Here is a 23,369-nt window from a genome sequence, read left to right on the forward strand (position 1 = left end):
TTAGATATATCTAATGATCTTGGAATTGTATTAAGTTTAAATGGTAAGTTTAACTGTAATATGCCCAATTTTATTTCTCAAAATATTTTTTACTGGTGCTCTGTAATAATTTAAAAATAAAACACCCCAAAACAAAAAATCTTTGCCTAATGTCCTTAACCATTTTTTGCTTCTATTGTTTTTCGCCAATGAGTACAGTTACAGTGATTTAGTATTTTGTATGCAAGTCAAAATACTACTTTGTTTACATTTTGCTATTTTTATAGCAAATAACGTCACATTCAGCGCCACTTTCTTCATGTAATAAGATTGTTACATGTCTAAAATCATTAATCCGCGTCACGATAAAACCAACATAGTGTGTTTGCGACCAGCATGGATCCAGACGAGCCTGCGCAAATGCACAGTCTGATCAGGATCCATGCGGTTCGCTTACCAACCCTATTACAAGTAGAGAAACTGATAGCTTTCCTCTTTATTTACGATAATAAAGTTTTGAATACCAACTATTGTATCATTATACATGTATTTAAAGACACATTATGGTTAAAGTATAGGGCATATAAGTTATTTTTTTTACTAGAAAACTATTAGAAATGAGGATCTGTTAGTGTTACTGGAAATGTAGGACATTTTTGTAGAAGGTCAGTGATTGATTCAGTTTTAAACAAAGTGTGATTGATTATTTCCTTCAGTACTACTACAGAGGAGTAATGTTGATAGAAAATCTCATTATTTAAAAAAATAATACGAACCTTACATAGATTTGTTGCATAATTTACGGTAACTGTACGTCTTTTTTTCTAGAAGATAAACTCATTAAGTTCCAAAAGAGAGCTGCAAGACTAATTCTAGACAAAGATTATGACACTCCATCTGCCGAACTTTTTTCTGCTGGATGACCTTTTCACAGAGGGTTGTTTTTCAAAAAGCTATTATGATGTTTAAAATAATGAATAATCAGGCGCCTACCTATTTATTGAATTAAATAATTTCATTTTATCGTCAGATGTTCATACTCGCATTTTGCGTTCATCATCTGATTTTCAACTTTATACCCCGAGACCAAATACTGAACAGCTTCGTAAGTCTTTTGTTTATTCTGGATCTTGTATTTGGAATGGCCTTCCTGATTATATTAAGTCAGCTACATCTGTTAACCATTTTAAAACCTTATACTTGAGCTATTATCACACATCCATGTATGCAAATTGATAATCTGTATGTTTTTACATTTATGTATTTTAATAGTTTGAATATGTTAAATTTACATTATTCCTTGTTGAGGGCCTCATGGAAGATTGATATGTTTGTTCAAATGAGTTCTCTCGTTAAATAAAGTCTTTATTATTATTAATATTATTATTATTATTATTATTATTATTATTATTATTATTATTATTATTATTATTATTTGTTAAAAAAGAATTACAGAAACTATTCATAACTACGATAGCACACTGCGCCCGCGAAGAAATCGAACTATGTGTGGAAATAATAATAGATTTCTGTCACGTATGTGAAAGTGGCGAGGTTGAAGACGAGGTTGAAGACTTTATTATTAAATGTTAAGTTAATAAAATGTCAAGTTTTGTGATGTAAAATATGTTATGAAACGTCATTTGACTAATAATCTTTATCATACGGACGCTTTATTGATGGTTTAAAGGTACATTATGCTTCAGAAACAAATACATTTTTTACTTCTTTAGAAAGGGCAAACATGACTTACAACGTTTATATAATGGTTTTAGAGAATATTAGATGCTTGTTGCCTGAAGAAAGTAGCGATGAATGTGAAATTATTTGTCATAAAACAGGCATAAGTAAAAAAAGTAGTAGTTTGTCTTCCGTGCAAAATATTTAATCACTATAGCTGTACTTATTGCCAATAAGGAAAAGATGAGAAAGATGGTTCAGATAATTGGCCAATGAATAACTTTTAGTTTTAGATACTATGAAAGTACACCAAAGAAACATTAAAAAGCTTCTTTATTTCTATTCACTGGCATGCATATTAACCTTTGTTTATATCTAAAATCAAACAAAATATCATGTTCTTTTTCAGTACTAAATGTATCTACTTGCGTTATCTTATATTCAAACGTGTAAAGATCAGATATTATTAGAAATTTAACGTCTTCATTTAACTTATATATGCATTCTTGAAATTAATCATTTTAATTTTGCAAGGAATATATGTATCAAAATTCGATTGAAAGCAAAATGAACATATTAAAATTAAAATGTTTAAATGTATTTTAACAACGTAATATGTAAATTAATCAGTTTAAAGTATGTTTCAAGTCCACAAGTGCAATATAAGGAGAAGATTTCTCTAAGTTTCCTTCTCATTTATGTAAAATTATTTTGTTTGTTGTTTATTTGTACATATATACATTATATATTCTATTGGGAATAAATGTGTTTAAACCAAGTGCAATATGAGACCTAGCTGATTGGACGCCATATTGAAAAAAAAGAGAAAAAATACAAAAAAATAGTAAAATAACAGAAAATAATCATTTTAGATGTTTAAAAAGAATTTTAATTTGTACAAGTTATACATATATTGACAGCAGGAGGACTTAGAGATAGACTTTATGATAAATAAGTATTGAGGTCGAGACTCGTGTAAGGGTGGAATAGTACCCGGATAGGAAGGCGTTTTCGGACAAACGTGTACGAGTGGCTGGAAAGAGGTTGAATTGACATTATATAACTTTTCATATATCCATACTGTGTTTATATGTGTATGTGCTTGATAGTGTGCATATAATCTGATAATCTGATTATAACTCGGTGCATTAAACCATGGCTGATTCCAGGGATAACACTCCAAGTCTATTCAAATCAAAAACTATGTGTTGTACACCCAATAATGATGAACTCTTAGATGTTTACCCTAACAAGGTACTTACAGATCTAGACTCTGAATCGTCAGCTGAATATGTTGCTGCAATCATGTCACCATGTCCTGTTAACAAGGTATGTACACCTAGGAGAAAAAGAAACAGGTCTGAACCTACCACAAGTGATATAGTCTGTGACACCTCCATAAAGAAAGCCAGAACTATTGACATAACAAAGTGCTCTCCTACATCCCACAACAATTTGAACAATGTAGCGTCTGCTGTAGAATTCTGTGAGAACACCTATGTAAAGAAAACAGTTGATGGTGGAACCAACGATACTGGGCTTAGAAATGAAATTTTGAATTTAACAAGAATGGTGCAGCGTTTGACTGGAACCTTGACTCGTTAAGTGATAATATCTACAGTAGAATGGACAAACTTGAAAATTCACTTGAGAGCAAAATAGTGCATAAAATGGCAGGGTAATTGACAAACGTATGAATACTGAAGCAAAAAATATTCGTAAAGAGTGTGATAATAAAATACAGAATTTTAAGGATGACATTCGGCAGGATATCTCGGAAATAGAAGCCAAATTGAACTCAATTACTGATGCAACAAAAGCTTTAAGTCCAACATCAAGTAAGAACAACAGAAGAGACTGTAACTTTGTTATAAAGGGTCTACCTTTTCATGAAGGTGAAAATCTAAATGCTAAGGTAAACTCGTTAATAAGTGATGGTATGGGAATTAAATCAATAACTGTTCTCAAAAAACACATAGAAATTCAAGTGATGGAAGTGATGGTATAGTAATCGCTTCTCTCCAAGCTACTGAAGAAAGGAAAACTATTTTGAATGCTAAACGTAAATTAAAAGATTCGGAGCAGTACAAGAAAGTGTTCATCTATAAAGATCAGACAACAGAGGAGAGAACTGTCAACCGGAATTTAAAAACCATTGTTAACGTGCTACGAGATAACGGTTGTAATATCTCAGTTCATGGAGACCGTGTTGTTGAGGAAAACTGTAGATCTCACAGAGGTACCCATGGTGGAAATTCGCGTTATCGTGCTAATAGAAATTCTAGTAATTATATATTTAGTGACAGACAAAATTCTTTTTCAGGTTACTCGCGCAAAAATCATTCTAGTAATGCATACTCCCAAAAATATACAAATGACAGACACTCTTCTTTTTCAGATAATGATAATCATCATAATAGCTATGATAGAGACTCTCAGAATACTTCGTCAGCACGGTCCAGTTTTCATGACAGATCAAGAAACAGTAGATTTTACAGAGACGGTCATTTTTAGGTCAAGTGTGGATTCTGGAATGTGCGTGGGTGGAGTTCATGTAATAATTCAGATAGTCATATTCTTAGACAAAGTTGTATAACATATCTTGATTTTGATATTATTGGAATTGCTGAAACTCACCTATTAGGAAATACAAGTATTTTGGTTGAAAATTATACATTTTTTAATCATAATAGAAAGCATATCCATAGAAATGCCAAGCATGGCTCTGGCGGTGTAGGCTTCTTTGTAAAAAATAGTCTTTTATCTGAATTTAGTGTGAAAATAGTAAATAATTCTGTTGATGGAATTTTATGGTTAGAATTTAAACATAAGGTAGAGAACTTTTATATATATACTTGTGTCTGTTACCTTCCACCTGAAAACTCTTCACGATATTCTGATTGTGTCACTTTTTATAATGATTTGCTGCAATGTATTTATGAATATCAAAATAAAGGTTTTTTGTATGTGTGCGGTGATTTTAACAGCCGCTGTGGAGATACTGATGATTTTATTGCTGGAATTGATAATATTGAACCAAGAAATGTTGTTGATTTTAATACAAATTCATACGGGGACCACCTAATACAGTTTCTCATTGATAGTAACATGTGCATTCTGAATGGACGAAATTATTTTGTAAATGATTTTACATCTGTTTCTGTAAAAGGATGCTCCGTAGTTGATTATTGTCTTGTAAGCCATGAGAGCCTTAAGCATTTTACTGATTTTAATGTTATTAGAACTTCAGATCTTATTAATAGATTAGATGTAAGAAATTTTTTTCCTAGAAATATACCAGATCATTCTGTGTTAAATTGGAACATGAATATTGATATCGGATTGCAGTCTTCTCCCAGTTCGGTTGATCAGGAAACTTATGCTCCAGGATTTGATAAGTTTGATTTAAAAAGCATCCCTGACTGCTTTTTGTCCAGTAATAATGTTATGGGAAAAATCAATTTGGTTATTGAAAAACTTGAGCAGGGATTAAGATTGCAATCTGACCTTGATATTGCGTATGATGAATGGTGCAAAATTGTCAAATCTGAAATGTATGAGAAACTAAGTTATAAGACTGTTTATCCAAATGACTCTGTAAAGTTGTCCAATAGAAAACGAAAACCTTGGTGGAACCAAGAGTTAACTAATATTTGGAAAAGTTTACATGCAGCAGAACATAGGTGGTTAAGATGTAATGATAGAGCTATTAAATCTACTCTGAAGCAGGAATACTCTTTTTTACGTAAAACTTTTGATAGAAAGGTACAGCATTATAAGAGAGCTCATGTCTGTAAAGTGCAGAATGATATTTTATCAGACCTGCAGAATAATGATAACCAGTTTTGGAAAACTATTGGTAAAAATGGTATTGGTTCATATCGTAATAAATGTATTCCTATGCAGATAGTACTTAATGATGGTAGTGTATCCAATGATGTTAAGTGTATTTTGAACAAATGGAAAACTGATTTCAGTTCACTTCTTAATGAAAACAGTGTTATAAATCTGAACTCTGTTAATGCTACAAGTTTTAACACCTACTCAAGTAATAATGATTTAGATGCTAATATAAGCATTTTTGAAGTTATCAGAGCTGTAAAAAAGCAAAATTAGGTAAGGCATGTGGAATTGACTGTATTCCAACTGAAGTTTTAAAAAATGATACTTCTTTGTATGTTTACATAGTATTTTTAACGTTTGTTTTGAGACTGGACAGGTACCATTAATATGGTCCAAGAATATTATAAATCCCATTCCTAAATCTGGTTCTAAAGATCCAAAAGATCCTATGTCTTACCGTGGTATAGCTTTAGCTCCTACTATGTACAAGATGTATAGTAACATTTTAAATGAACGTATTGTAAAGTGGACAGAAAGTAATGATTTAATTGTTGAAGAGCAAAACGGTTTCCGGAAAAAACGTAGTACTGTTGACCATATTTCAAGTCTTACAAATATAATTGAAACAAGAAAGAAAAACAAACAGTCGACATTCTGCGCATTTATTGACTTTAGAAAAGCATTCGATTCAGTCAACAGGTCAATTTTATGGCGTAAACTTAATGAATGCGGAATGTCAACCAAGATGCTCTCAGCAGTTAGGTCTCTTTATAAGGATATGTCAGCATGTGTTAGAGTAAATGGCATGTGTACCGATTGGTTTAATGTAAACACTGGTGTAAGGCAAGGTTGCTCTCTGTCTACTATACTTTTCAATATTTTTATCAATGACTTAGCTATTATGTTGAAAAATATGAACAAAGGCATAGCTATTGATGGCGAAAATATTTGTATATTGTTATATGCCGATGACATTGTATTGATTGCTAAAAATGAAAATGATTTACAAGATTTATTATCAATGTTAAACAAATGGTGTGAAGGAAACGGAATGGGTATCAATGTTAGTAAAAGTAAAGTTGTACACTTTAGACCAAATTCAATTCCTAAGTCATGTTTTGTTTTTAACTAGATATATGTACCTTGGTTTAGCTTTAACCGAGCACCTAGATTATAACATAACAGCTAAAATAGTTGCTCAATGTGCTGGACGTGCCCTCGGGCTCCTCATTGCTAAGTACAAATCGTTTGGTGGACTACCTTATGATGTTTATACAAAGTTGTACTATTCTTGTGTGGTACCAGTCATCACGTATGCTTCAGCAGTATGGGGTACTAAATCTTTTTCTTGTGTCAATGCCGTTCATCACAGAGCAATGAGGTTCTTTCTTGGTACTGGTAAATACACACCTATTGTTGCAGTCCAAGGTGACATGGGTTGGAAACCAATTATTATTGACCAGTGGAAATCTGTATGTAACCATTGGCATAGATGTTTATTATATAATGATTGTAGGATTAATAAGAAAATTTTTAATTGGTCAGTTAATAAAGGTAATAATAGATGTAAAATTGGCCATTCATTGTAAGGGATAAATTGTGTTCAATAGATTTAGATATGTATACTATGCTTCCTTTTGATAAAAATAAGATGTTGAATGATGTATGTACTGCATTGATGAATAGTCATACTGTTCAATGGCAAACTGATTTGAATAGATATACAGGCGTAAATGGCACTAACCACAATAAGCTAAGGACATACAGATTGTTTAAGAGTAGCTATGATACTGAGCTATATTGTAAACTGCAATTACCATATTGTCATAGGTCTGCGCTATCCAAATTCAGGTGTGGTGTTGCGCCGCTAAGAATTGAAACTGGGCGTTATACTAACATGCCAGTAGCTGAAAGAGTATGTCCATTTTGTGAAGAGTTTATTGAGACAGAAATGCATGTTTTTATTACAGTGCCCGCTATATAATCAAATACGTGATGTCATTTATGAAAAAGCTCAATCTGTAGACAATAGTTTTTATGATATGTCTGATAATGATAAATTTGTATTCATGTTCTCTCACCCAGACATGGTTAGAATCCTCGCAAAATCCTGCTGTGATATATTAAAAATTAGAAATAATATTTTATATAGTAAAATTTTAAACTGTAATAATATTTAGTAATTGCAACAATTTTTATTATATGACATACAATTTAAAATGTACAGATGAAATATTTCCAGTGTTTGACGTTTTAATGTTGGCTAGCATGTTATTTGGAGTCACTCAAAAGTACTATGTTACCATTTGGCTATCATTTATACAAACATGATTTTAATATTTTAGGCTGTCTAACACTGGTAATGTTTAATCTTAATATTGGTTTTACCATGTATGATAGTAATAATATTTAGTAATTGCAACAATTTTATTACATGACATACAATTTAAAATTGTACAGATGAAATATTTCCAGTGTTTGACGTTTTAATGTTAGCTAGCATGTTATTTAGTGTCACTCAAAAGTACTATGTTACCATTTGGCTATCATTTGTACAAACATGATTTTAATATTTTAAGCTGTCTAACACTGGTAATGTTTAATCTTAATATTGGTTTTACCATGTATGATATAGTGTTTTAGATGTTTAGTCTCTTATAATTCTTATAGAATGGCTATATACATGTATTTTATATTATATTGTATATAGATGAGACTGGAATAAATAAATAAATAAAATATGAATATTTTAACATCAATAGAAACCCGTACATCATTATCATCTTAAAAATACACACCCGTACTTAATGAACTTATCCTATCCAAAGTAAAGATTATTTTTTTAATCAAATGGTTTACCAGGATGTAAACACCACACTGTATATGCCTTGGTTTTGAATAAAATCTAAAATCTAAATCTAAAGTATTCTTTAATAATTTAAACGTGTTTACAAGTATTTTACTTCACATACTATATACAGATGGTATTATGGGTATATTGTCGTAAAATGCACGATCTGATTCATTGACGAAGTAATAAATCTTTCATTGTTGCGCGTTTCAGTCACGTGACATGTACTAGCCACGCTATAGGAAGAGGAAAATACCAATAAATTAATGCACTACTGAATGAGTGTTTGCTGTACCGAATCGTTATAGATTTTCTATTTACACTAGCTTTATTTTATTGTAAAATATAGAACAGACGTGGCAAATGGCAGATTTACAAAGCCCTATACCTTCAGTTGAGGATTTAGTTAAAGAAGCAGTTAAAGCTTTCAAGGAAAAGTTTGGATATGAGCCGACGACCGCGGCATGTGCGCCAGGAAGAGTTAACTTGATCGGTGAACACACGGACTATAATGATGGATTTGTATTTCCCATGGTGAGTAAGTGATGCAATACTTACGTCATTGTATTCAACTATTGTATAAGTAGTACTGTCTAAGTTTTATCATGTATGTTACAGTTTCATTTATTATAGAAATGTAAGTAATTAGTTCAGAGTAATCAATGTTATTTTCTTGACCTTTAAACCACCTTCATGTGTTTAACATATAAAGTATTGTTTTCTTCTGTATACAAGAGATGGCGGTTATATTGTCCGCTCGAAAACGTGTATATAAACACATGTATAGATATAAGATGAAAGAAGAAAGGCATATATGTGACATGTAATGTCAAGTTTAAGATTAATAGAGCAGTGTCACAGTTCAGTGACCGTGACCTGTACAGTTGTAAATAATTCCATGTGCTCATCTAGTGCATCTCATCTAGTGCATTTTACTTGACCTGGTAGAATTAAGAATTAATTTAAAAAAAATCATATTTTCATTTTTTTTGTAGCTACATATTCTACTTATGAAATAGAGCGTAATTTAAAATTAACATTTTATACAGTACATGTATATGTAAAACTTGAGGAGCTTAAAAATTACATTTAAGTAACTTTAGTACTTGGGCAATAAAAACTATATTTACATTTTGCTAGACATTATTTGCATAACATTGAGTTTGTACATACAATATTGAGAAGTAATCTAAATAAATTGGCGGTTATTATGCAATATCTAGACTGACCTTTGAACGAGACGAATTCATTGAATGGAAAGCATTTAATGCGATAGTTTTTTTTATTGGATTTATTCAATACTCAAAATTCTGAAAGACCCAGGAGTGTACGATAGAACAAAATGATCAAATGAAAGAAGTCTGAAACTTTTATCACAATAATTAGCCCCAGTCACGATGACATGTATACCCCTTACATATTTATACTTATTTGTATTGATTCAGACGCCAGAAAGTTTAAAATTTGGCTTTAATGACAGATCACTTATTTGTTTAAAATGCATACTTGCTATAAAGTTTTGAAAAAAAAACCTATATTAATTAAAGATACGAGAAAATAGCCTAAAACCATTAGTCTGCACAGAGAAAATTTGCTAATATTTCAACTCAACTCAAATAATTTTATTGCGTTAAACATACAATATATGTTTATAGCACATACAACATAACAATAGGCAGAAAACATGGATTTTTCAAGGAGCACAAAAATACAATGTAAAACATATGAATTCATAATTGTGACGTGTTTGAGGTTTTGTAAAACTATTTTCTAATCAAATTTGCATAATATAAATATTTAGAAAGATCTCTTACAATTATTTTAGATTCAGACAATAATAAATTAGTAAATTTCTGCAATGTAGGCCATGTATAATAGTAGCGTCTGAGATATTTTTTGCGAAGGTCAGCATATTGTGAGCATGTAAACAAAAAGTGAAATTCGTTTTCAATTCGTCTCGAAGAACAATTATTGCATATTCTTTCCAGTCTAGGTACGTTTGTATATCTTCCCTTTTCAATTAACAAGTCGTGAGATGATGTGCGAAATTTTGTAAGCGCAACTCGAAATCTTTTGTCCTTAATATAATCAAGATAACTTTCAAATTCAAATTTATATTTTATAGAACTGTATGTATCTAGACGACTAGAATTATTAATAGAACAATACCAACTTTGATAATAAATATCTAGTATGCGTCGTTCAATAATATTGTAGTTAATTAACATGCTATATTGGTTTTGCCAAATATACGAAAGTCCGCATTTATCAAGTATAATTTTAATTTGATAAGCCCAATTACACTTATTATATGTGTTATTTCCTTCAACATCGACTTTAAGCATGTTATAGGTTTTGAAAAGAAGAGATTCTTTTTTACATGTCAATAATTTTATCCAATATTTTACCATTATTAATTGTCTACGAATGCTCATTGGGATTCTAGCTAATTCGCCGTAAAGAGCGTCTAAATTTGTAGAGCGTTTGACAGATAATACTTTTCTACAGAATTTGGAGTGAATGAGTTCAACATCAGGTCCGACATGATGACCCCAGATTTCAGCCGCGTAATTTAACGTAGAAGCTACCAATGAATCGAATAAGTCACATTGTTTGGACACGGGTAAATCAAGTTGGTTAAAAACAATAAACAAATTGTGTAATGAGTACGAGCCGTGCTGGGCTATTCGCTTTTGTGTTCGGTTCCAATTGCCATTTTTATATAAATGAACGCCCAAATATTTAAAGAATCTACTAACTCTATATGATTGTTATAAAGATAAAAATCAAATTTGGTTTGTCGGCCTTTTTCAAAAATCATGGTTTTTGTTTTGCTGGCATTAAGACGTAAGCCCCATGTATTGCTATATTCTTCAATGTCGTTCAACATGGACTGTAGGGAGTTTGGATCGTGAGCAAATAAAACTGCGTCATCGGCAAAAAGTAATAAAAATAATTGAATGTCGCCAATGTTCATTATTCCATTAATATCTGTATTTACATTATTAACAATATCGTTTAAAAAGAAAAGACACAAAATGCTGCTGGCGGGGTCACCTTGTTTCACTCCAATGTTTGAATTTATAAAGTTAGAGTTAGTCGAATTATACCTTACAAACGATTTAACCGTTGAGTACATTGACTTTATAGCCATTACAAATTTTGTACTAACATTTGCATTCATTAGTTTTTTCCACAAGTAAAGTCTATCAATTCTGTCAAACATTTTTTCCCAATCGAGAAAGGCTACATATAATTTTTTCTTTTCAGCAAGAGTTTTTGAAATAAGAGCGTGTAAAATATAAATACAGTCAATCGTTGATTTATTCTTTTGAAAACCAAATTGATTGTCAATTAATTTTTCTTTCTTATCGGCCCAATTTGTAAGTCGAGTTATAATTAGTTTTTTAATATGAAAGTTTTGCCAGAGGCTTATGGTTAATTAAGTAGAATAACATTTATGTAATTGTGATATTCAATAGATGCGAAAATGAAATGAGATTTGATTTAAAAAATAATAGCCTAGCTATTTATCAAATGAAATACTAAAATTAAGTTCAATTAACATTCTGAAACAGTTACCATAAAAACACGAAACATGTTAATGCTACAATAGAAGTAATTTGCTGACACGGATGACCCGAATGAGGAAAACTTTGACATAAATTGGCTGTACAAGTTACAAATGATAAATGGTTCAATATAAAAAAAAATCCACAAAATATGTAATTTACCTGCAGTTGTTTATATGTATGTTCTACAAGTGGTTTTATATATCTTATTATTTTATTAATGAGAAATGGGGACTGGGATTGGAAATTCATAGCTTCAAGATAGAAAGTAAACTGGAATAAAACATAAGAAAAATACCTGCAATTCTGAAATTACATGATTGAAGACACCCCGCGTATACTACTTCACAAAAAATTAATTTTATGTTCTTTGAAAAGTCTGTGTCTTCTGCATGTCTTCTGCATACCGTCCGGTTAGCCTAATTGGTCGAGTGTTGGACTGTAAATCGAGCTCTCGGCTTCGAATCCCGGACGGTGCATATCACTTTCCTTGTGATTGATCATGAAATCCGTTTTAAGGTCTGTGCTCTGGTGATTTTATGTGGCTTACTGCCGAGATCCGGAGAGTAAACTACAAAAACTACAAGAACCACCATGTCTTCTACATATAGACATGCTGTTATCATATACACATATGATGTATGTTTTATTGCACGAACAGTATTTGAGTTTGAGTTGTACTGACTTGACCGAAAACGTCACTTCCGTTGCCGACTCATATATTTACAACTCATGCAAGCGACGTTTCGGTGTCATGATTACATATAATTTGTTAGTTTTGGCGGTGCCTTGATTATATATAATATGTTTTTTTCGACATATGCAAACATCTTACATTTAAGATTTATATACATGTATACAATTGCGAAAATTTATGACGGAGTGATATATAAACTGGTGATACATTTCAGGCATTACCCCTGGTTACTGTATTGGTAGGAAAGAAGACAGACGGACAGCAGTGCCGTGTACTCACTCTGACCGACGGTGTAGATGACCCTAATTATGTGGAGTTTCCGGTGCCGTCAGAATCATCGCCGCTCACACCCGGTACTCCAAAGTGGGCTAACTATGTGAAAGGAGTTGTTGCAAATTATAAAGGTATAATTATCCTATTAAGCATGCAGTTTTGTAAGAGGCATTTTATTCTACAGCTATATTCTATATCTACAGTTTTATCCTTGGTTCAAGCAGTTTAAAACTACTTGCATATCACAGAAGATATATACTAGTACAATATCTGCAGTAACTGCCCTCCATGATGATAACTAAAATAAAGTAACAACATGCAAAAAAAACCACAAAATTTAATGTTTAATTACAGTATAGAAAGAAATTTGAATGTAAGGTCATTACAACTGTGACGTATATTTTTTTTATTTTTATAAATGACTTATATCTCAAAATGTGAAACAATGGTTATTAATCGGTCACGATTCATTTATTTATTTTACAAGGTGGTCCTGTCCCGGGGTTCGACTGTGTCGTCGTATCATCAGTACCAGTGGGTGGGGGAGTATCAAGTTCGGCAGCTATAGAGGTCGGGACATACACATTTATAGATCAACTTACCGGTTCAACAAACAATATCAGTAAAAATGAGAAAGCACTGGCATGTCAGAAGGCTGAGCATGTATTTGCTGGAGCACCGTGTGGAATAATGGACCAGTTCATTTCTATAATGGGGGAGACTAACCACGCCCTTCTCATAGACTGCAGGTATATAACCATTGATTTCTATAATGGGGGAGACTAATCACAGCCTGCTCATAGACTGCAGGTATATAACCAGTTCATTTCTATAATGGGGGAGACTAATCACGCCCTGCTCATAGACTGTAGGTATATAACCAGTTCATTTCTATAATGGGAGTGACTAACTACGCTCTGATCATAGACTGCAGGTATATAACCAGTTCATTTCTATAATGGGGGGGGGGGGGGCTAACCACGCCCTGCTCATAGACTGCAGATATATAACCAAATCATTACTATAATGGGGGAGACTAACCACGCCCTTCTCATAGACTGCAGATATATAACCAGTTCATTTCTATAACGGGGAGACTAACCACGCCCTGCTCATAGACTGCAGGTATGTAACCCGTTCATTTCTGTAACGGGGAGACTAACCACACCCTTCTCATAGACTGCAGATATATAACCAACTCATTTCAATAACGGGGAGGCTAACCACGCCCTTCACATAGACTGCAGATATATAATCAGTTCATTTCTATAATGCGGAGACTAACCACGCCCTGCTCATAGACTGCAGTTATATAACCCGTTCATTTCTATTACGGGTAGACTAACCACGCCCTTCTCATAGACTGCAGATATATAACCAGTTCATCTCTATAATTGGGGGAGTCTCATAGACTGCAGGTATATAACCAGTTCATATCTATAATGGGAGAGTCTCATAGACTGCAGATATATAACCAGTTCATCTCTATAATTGGGGAGGCTAACCACACCCTTCTCATAGACTGCATGTATATAAACAGTTCGTCTCTATAATGGGGGAGACTAACCACGCCCTTCTCATAGACTGCAGATATATAACCAGTTCATTTCTATAACGGGGAGACTAACCACGCCCTTCACATAGACTGCAGATATATAACCATTCATGTCCTAATTAAAATAATGATAACATTAATTTGTGAAGGTGACACATCAAGACATCAAACTAATACACAAATAATTTTAATTCTTTATACAAAGTGATTTCAAATGAGCATTACATTCATAAGACAACAAAAGTAATAAATTATCACACACTTAGGTTTAGACACATGTTTATTTGAACAATCAAATCTACATGTACATTATAAAAAAAGTAAATCAGTTCATTCATATCATACCACTTGTTGTTGTCTATTTTTGACAGACACATATGCTCATTTAATACAAGTATGCATGTATATTAATATTTTTTTCTTTTGTGTTATAAAAATAATAAAAAAAAACAAACAAACAAAAAAAAGTAATAGCTTTATATTATTCCAAAGCATTCATGCTATAACAAGAGAAAGCGTTTCGTTTAACATGTGTAAAGTGTTTGCTTTGGTGTTTAAATTAGTGATAAATCTAAGTTTGCATTATAATCTTTTGTTTTTTTTTTCTATAAAATCGTAGAAATGATATATGTCAGATCTCAATAATTATATTAAGTTTGGTATAAATATTTTATATAGATCATTAGAGGGCCGATTAGTTCCACTGAAAGATCCTAATGTTGTTATACTGGTAACCAATTCTAATGTGAAACATAACATAGAAGCGTCCAAGTATTCTACCAGGCGTGCACAATGTGAAAATGGCGCTAAAGTTATTGGACTCAAAAGTCTCCGGGATGCCAACACAGAACAACTTGAAGGTACATTTTACGTCTGTTAAGCATTTATTGTAACAACACTGTCCTATGTTTGTATTTGTTCATTGATCATAGTCTGTTTCTTGCATATCAAAACGTATATAAATAGAAACATATCTGATAAACAATGGATTTATGTATACAGTATGTATCTCTGGAAGTTAGCCATATTGAGCTGGCATTAAAGTCAGAATGGAAAATATCAATGTCAGAGATTAGGCTATAGTAGTCACATATAACTCTAAAGGGAGAGTTCCACTGTTCAATATCACCTGTTTATTATTTGTATAGTGATTTCATTAATTAACATTTCTTCCTCAGAGTTGCTACAAAAATATTCATTGTCACATTTTCTTATAAACTTGATTTGAATGTTAATGTTTTATATTTTCCAGGAACTATTTTTCAAGAATTTGTTTGGCATTGACATATTTATTATTTGCTTATCTTTGCTATTTTAGAACATTAATATCCTCCTTTAATCCAGCTTCATGTTTGCATCAATAATTCAATAGTAACTACTAATGAGTATATATTAACTATATGTATATTTATTTCAAACAAACAAACAATCATAATGTTGATATGCATGTAATTCACGTGAACATTAAGCTGGAAACATAATTGTCTGAAATCCAAATTGGACTTTTCAGTATTGAATGTCACTCAACTGACTCTACTATTTATGATACACATTGAATCACGTGACGCTTATGACGTTTCCATTCATTATACTTATAACTGTTCTAGCTTACATGGTCACAGTCTGATGTCTTATCAAGACATGACTTGATTTATCGAAGTACGCAAAGGTCACGAGAGCATGCTTAAGTTAAAACTCCATACGCTACTTTTGTCAAAATTATGCCCTCAGAAGTGTAAAACTACCCTGTTTAACAACGAAAAATCTTGTTTCTTAACTACCGTCATAATTAACTTCTACAAAACACAACTTTATTCAGTGTTGAAAAGGATTTTGATAAATTATCATTCATTTTTATTTAAGAACACAAGTCCAAGTTAGATGACGTAACATACAGACGTGCACGTCACGTAATCGGCGAAATAAAAAGAACGGAAGAAGCTGCTAATGCACTTGAAAACAACAATTACAAATTGTTTGGTGAACTTATGGTACAGAGCCATAACTCTCTTAGGTCAGTGTTAAAAACGTTTTCTTTCATACAAAATTATTATTGCATTTTTCCTTTATTTAGATAACTTTGACTTTTTACAATTTGTATGACAAACCAGGCCGTACACTTCTAAATGTCATGCAATGAAAAACTTCTTATGGTTGAGCTGCACCCACAAATTAACTACCATTAGAAAACAGAAAAAATGATGTATTGTTTCTGTAGTTACCTAGTATATAGAATGGACGGTTTTAGTAGTGTACCAGGTTTTCTTTTTGTGTAATATAATGGTGGCGATTTTTTTTTATTTTGACGTTAAGTGTTGATCGTCGTGATATTTAGAGCTGATGATTAAAGGCCATCATATCATTCTTGATCTAATGACTAGTGTGTTTTTTCTTTCAAAGTCAATCCAAACATTAGTACCAATGTTTTTCTATAGACATACACATATGATATGTGAGAGATGCAATTTATATTTGTGTTTGTCTTCTAAATGATAATTTGTTTGATCAGTACTCGAATTCAAATGGAAATATTAATGTAAGGTATTTATTTCAGAGATGATTTTGAGGTATCATGCCAAGAGTTGGATCAGCTAGTCGAGGCAGCAATGGAGGTGGAGGGTGTGTATGGATCACGAATGACCGGTGGTGGTTTTGGGGGTTGCACCGTCACGTTATTAAAGAAAGAAGCCGTACCATCGGCGTTAGAACATATAAAGGTAACAATAATGTAGTCTTTTGTCCAATTTGATAAAATCGATTTTTTTTCACTGAGCGAGAATAACAGTAACTAATATTTTATAAGCAATACATTTTCTGTAACTTACAGCATTGTATTTTTGTATAATTATGAAGATCACCTGTCAATAATATATTATACGAACCACTAATATGAATATTAATCAATATTTGCTTTCATCCATTTGTGTGGTATTTTGAATGAAATTAACTGTTATCTGGGATTATTGCTAGTAATATTGAATTTTGAATTAGTTTTCCTTACATCGCTCGCTTTATTTTTCAGAAACGCTACACAGGCACGCCAACATTCTACGTTTGTGAAGCGTCACAGTCTGCACGTGCCCTTACTCTATAATATGATGTAACTTACTCCCAACCATACCAATTTCTATAATATGATGTAACTTACTCCCCACCATACCAAACATTCAACGAAACTGGACCAATCAGACCAGTGTGAAACGATTTTAATTAAATCACATTTGTGTGAAATGTTTAAAGGCATCGAAAATCTCAGTACTTATTATACATTATTATGTTATTATACATGCGTGTGTTTGACACTGGTAGGGTATATTTACTACATGTATATTATTTAAATTGTGTTGGTGCTGTAAATATATCACAATCTTATTGTTTTACTGTAGGCAGCTATGACAGTGCACTGTATAAATATGAACAGTAGTTGTTTTGCTTTTAAAATATTACTGAAGGATGAGTCGGCCAGCATTTAGGTCACATTTACTAACAGTTTTATTTGCAGATAGAATATTTTTACCTCATTAACCATCTTATAGTAACTATGCAAATGTTAATTTCTCATTTACTATAGCAACCACAATTACTACATACGTTGATTTACAATATATTGTGATTCTATATCAATTAGAAACTTTTACTGAAATTGTTTTTAATTTGTACAGTAATTAAAGAATCTCAGACAACATTTTTCAGGAAACTGTATCAGGAAATAATCGTTGTCTTATTGTGATTGTTGTTTTATAATTGTTATCGGATTTTTTTTAATTTCAAAGGGTTTAGAAGGGTGTAAATAAAACATAATACACTATAAATGATGTTGTTATGTCATTTTAGCACCAAATGGTATGCTTATTTTTCAGTCCATATAACAAATTTTATCACACAACAAAATTGACACATATATATAAATTTACACTTACTGATTTTATTATTTTGAGTATAAGTTAATTTTTTATTTCAGTCATTCAGTTAAAACACCAACAACTTTAAACACCATTTTGCTCGCGAAAATCGAACAAATTCCATGATTTAACTATAGGTAATCGTCCGGTTAGCTCAATAATTACAGCGTTTGACCAGAGACACAGATAAATAGGGATGCTGATAAACTCCTGGACAGTCTGCCCAGGAACGATGTGACGGCTGAACTGTGCTCTGGTGAATTCTGGCTTACTGCTGTGATCCTGGGGGTAATCTACCAACACAATCACCGTTACCATGGTTATTTAATGTCCAATCTTTGGGGTAATCTACCAACACAATCACCGTCACCATGGTTATTTAATGTCCAATCTTGGGGGTAATCTACCAACACAATTACCGTCACCATGGTTATTTAATGTCCAATCTTGGAGGTAATCTACCAACACAATCACCGTCACCATGGTTATATAGTGTTCAATCTTGGGGGTAATCTACCAACACAATCACCGCCACCATGGTTATATAATGTTCAATCTTGGGGGTAATCTACGAACACAATCACCGCCACCATGGTTATATAATGTTCAATCTTGGGGGTAATCTACCAACACAATCACCGCCACCTTGGTTATATAATTTCCAATCCTGGGGGCAATCTACCAACACAATCACTCTAACCATGGTTATATTTGTCCAATCTTGGGGGTAGTCTACCAACACAATCACCGCCACCATGGTTATATAATGTCCAATCTTGCGGGTAATCTACCAACACAGTCACAGCCACCATAGTTATATAATGTCCAATCTTGCGGGTAATCTACCAACACAATCACCGCCACCATGATTATATAATGTCCAATCTTGCGGGTAATCTACCAACACAGTCACAGCCACCTTGGTTATATAATGTCCAATCTTGGAGGTTATCTACCAACACAATCACCGCCACCATGGTTATATAATGTCCAATCTTGGGGGAAATCTACAAACACAATCACCGCCACCATGGTTATATCATGTTCAATGTATACAGTTGTTCTTTAAATAAATAAAATCTATGCCAATAACTTTCTATAACAATCTTAAGTAAATCATGATGTAGTCTCATGTTGTAAATTTACTTGGTGTTACCTCCCTTAGTCTATCTGGTGAAGATATTGCATTATTGTGTCGTTCAGTCGTAATGAACATTTCTTTTTCACGGCACGTTTGTCAAAGAGAGTTCAGCAACTGTGCCTTTATCATTCAGTTATCAGGTATAGAAACCTACTCATGCATTTTGTTCAATTATTTCAGCTATTTACTGAAATAAGTATTAGAAAGAGCATCGAAATGCGAGGCTATCTGATTTGTAGCCCCGAGTATTAATCAGATTGCCTCTTTTTCTTTTGTATCATAGACAAACATAAAAACACGTTCCCTGTTGTCACAACATGAAACCCCTGAAAAAGAAACCAAAGAGCGAATATCTGAACATGATATCTTTCTCTGCTGTCACATAAAGTAAAAAATGTGATAAACAAGATCAACGAGGAAAGGCGGTGTTCAATAAGCCCCAGCAAAAATGAGCCAATCAAAGGTCGTGCTCTGGATAGTGGGTAACTAATACCTGCACTCCAGTTACTATAGCACCGCACTTTGGGGTCCAAAGCACTTTGGCGTCAAACCCCAAAGTGCGTTACATTTCGCATCACACTTTGTGGTCCAACGCATTTTGGGATCAAAATCGAGAAACTGACCTCAACGTGCGCATAAATGCTACATATCAACGCACTTTGGGTTCAAGTGTTCTGAAGGTGTCAACTGAGTTCTGCTTAAATTCTGAGTACTGGCTTGTTTCCGCTCTGCGACATTGAAATATTTGCGGTCGGTACCTTGTTTGATGCTTAAGTGATAAAAGTTTCATTAATTTTACCACTTGAAAAAGTGTGTCCATATAACAAAATACTCTAGTACATGAATTGTAAATGTCTTTCTAAAATTAAAAGATGCTGCGAAAAATATCCTGTGTCAGTCATTTACTTGATTACTGTTGCTGCCATATTGAGCCACCATCTTAAATATGATGGGGATGAAATAAAATGCAGTTAATATTTTTTCCCAAAGAACTATAAATTCAATGTTTTGGTGAAATATCAAATTTCTCGACCAGACTATAAATAGTGATTTTTACAAATACATGTAAATTATTAAGCTTATTAACAAAATAAAGTTTTTTTTGTAAGCTCCGTAACAACCGCTCGCCAGAGGCTTTTTTTAATGGGTAATCTTTCAAACTTCTTAAGAAAGGGCAAACATGAAATTTATAATGTTTGAACAATGGTATCGGAGAAATGTAAGATGCTTGTTACCTGAATAAAGTAGCAATAAATGGGAAATAATTTGTCATAAAAGTATAAAAAGTAATCAATGAAGTAACTGACTTCCATATGAAATACTAATTCACTATAACTGTACTCATTATCAAAACAGAACAGTTGAAAAGATGGTTCAGGTTATTGGCCAATGAGTAACTCTTTAAATACTATAGAAGTACACCAAAATTAGCTTTTAAGAAATTCGAATAAAAGCATAATTGGCCCTTTGAGAACTGCTTGTACGGACTTCTACTTATGACCGCATCTACACCTAGTCAAGTTTCTTAAAAATCACATTTAGATAAGCTTAATAAATGGCCCTCTCAACATATTATCAGGCACATTTTCTTATTGTAATAATAAACTGTAATAAAACTAAATGTAAATAAAAAAACCCGGGAAAATGATACAATTAGCTAAAAACAATAGAGTTAATCAAAGGTGTATATTCTTTTAAAATAAATGGAAACTGTGAGGAAAAACATATAGTATGAGCTTATTAATTGATACAAATTCTTTATTTAATGAAAGTTCTTCACTAACTGATAAAGACCATTAAAAATTCTTATTGATTCTACTATAATTGCACATGTTTTGTGTCTAGTCTATTTATACCTTCATGTTTGTTTACCTTTGGCTTTGACTACAATATATTAAAACATCATGAAAAGTCATTTTTATTGATTGAATTTATATGACCTTGAAGTTCGGTCGTTTATCTGATGTAAATAATGCATATGCACCTGTTTAACGCATTTTGGGATCAAAATTGGACCCCCCCCCCCCCCCAGTGTGTAACGCACACTTGGGACCCCAAAGTGCGGTATTACAGTGCGCATTGTGCGTGCATATGTATACGATTTAACATTTTTAACAGAAAGGTCCCCAAACTATGATACAATTATTTGTTACATTATTCTGCCGGGGAAACTTATTAAGACTTCAAGTTTCTGTTATTCGATCGTTAAGATCATAAACATAAAATTGTGTTTTGTATTGTCACAACGGATAAGAATATTCAATTGTTTCAACGGTATCAATCTCAATTCTCACCATGGCGCTATAACGTAAATAGTATTTTACAATTTACCTAAAATTACAAGGTCGAAACTATAATTAGGACATACAATTGAAGGGGTGCGTTTGTCCTTGTTATTGGTCTTGAATCTGATAATATATAAATTACGAAATAATTTACAAGTCATTTTACAAATATTTGGCTGGTTCCTAAGTGACATTTTGTTCTACTATATAACCTACCGCGTTATGAAAGAAATGGACTATCCTTCCTAATGATAGGTAATTTCATCATTAAAGTATTAGAAATAAAAATGTTTTAAGGTGATTTTATGTATGTTCATATTACAGCAATCTCGCTGCGGGAGGGAAAAGTTACCATGTTTACAATGCTGTGTCAGAAAAACAATCATTTAATAATAGCACAGATATATAAACAATACTTATATTTAACTCAATGATTATAGATACATTTTTTTCGTAGTAACAATGTGATAAACAACTTTTACCAACATTTAATAATTTAATTTACAACATACAGTGTAGTGTAGTCTGGTTAACGTATTATTTTCTTGAACTTACCGGACACCTGCTATTGTTAAATGAAATTTCGCAAACAATCAGAATCCTTGTTAACTTAAAATCAACACTAGACAATATACATGGTATACAAGCTAGGTAATGTTACACTCCGTAACCGTTAGTAGAGTGAAACATCGATTTCAGAAAAGTCAGCTTTTGAGTTTGAAAATGAACCCCAGCAGCAAAACTAGGAAATGTATTGATACTATTTAACAGCTTTAGACAGCTGTTGTATTGTTGCTCTATTTATGGAATCGAACAGTCACAGTAAATGAACGAACTGTCACTGTTCAAATTGTTTCAAATTGAGTTTATTTATCCATAAAATTTCAAACATACATTTTTAGCTAAAACAGTACCAATATCTTTAAGAAAGGAAATAACGCAAAAAATGAAGTCAGATAATTTGGTTGTAATAAACCATTGCTAAAGAATAAAGATACATTGCCAGCGTTCATCGAGGACAAAATAATTAAAGATTTGGACTATGTGTTGCACCGTAATTGTGGGATCTTTTGTGAATTCAGCAAATGTGAACATCTTTTGTGATTCAGTTGTAACTTTTTAGAAACTCAAACTCCACTTAATATATTGTACTATATCCACATTCACACTTGATATAGGTATATACTTTCACTTAAGATCGCCTTAATAGCCGTCTATTTATATCATTATTTTCTTATAGTTGAAAATGATATGGTCATCTTTGTCATGTTTTTAAATTAAGTTGTACTTTGAAGTGTCAAGATACGAATATTCCAATGGTATCCGCATAAATTGAAACCGATTCCGTTTATTCACAAAGCGAAACTCGCAATATGTCATACACAGAGTGGGGTGATTGCTGCTGAATTTGTCAGTACAGTGTGAGCATATCTAAACGAATGTCAGTGAACTTGCTTCGGGAAAAATAATTAATTGCAAAATGATACATTGTGAAGTTTGCGTATCTATATATGAACTCTTATTAACATGCTTTTTGCGAAGAAGAAAAAAATAACAAAAAAAACCCCACTACAATAAAAGAAAACAACAA

At 32.4% G+C, this 23,369-nt stretch overlaps 1 protein-coding gene across 1 annotated transcript; it reads left to right on the forward strand.

Annotated features, from left to right (window-relative positions):
- The first annotated feature begins 8,612 nt into the window (after positions 1-8,612).
- Positions 8,613-18,262, forward strand: LOC132726385 (galactokinase-like). The gene is made up of 7 exons (XM_060711706.1): positions 8,613-8,887; positions 12,837-13,026; positions 13,383-13,644; positions 15,129-15,310; positions 16,314-16,464; positions 17,005-17,167; positions 17,473-18,262. Exons 1-7 carry the CDS (start codon positions 8,717-8,719, stop codon positions 17,542-17,544), a joined length of 1,191 nt encoding a protein of 396 aa, XP_060567689.1. The 5' UTR covers positions 8,613-8,716; the 3' UTR covers positions 17,545-18,262.
- The last annotated feature ends 5,107 nt before the right edge of the window (positions 18,263-23,369 follow it).

The sequence above is a fragment of the Ruditapes philippinarum genome, unplaced genomic scaffold (genome assembly GCF_026571515.1).
Source record: "Ruditapes philippinarum isolate M1 unplaced genomic scaffold, ASM2657151v2 ctg1894_1_1_1_1, whole genome shotgun sequence".
In the NCBI taxonomy this organism is placed as follows: Eukaryota; Metazoa; Mollusca; class Bivalvia; order Venerida; family Veneridae; genus Ruditapes; species Ruditapes philippinarum.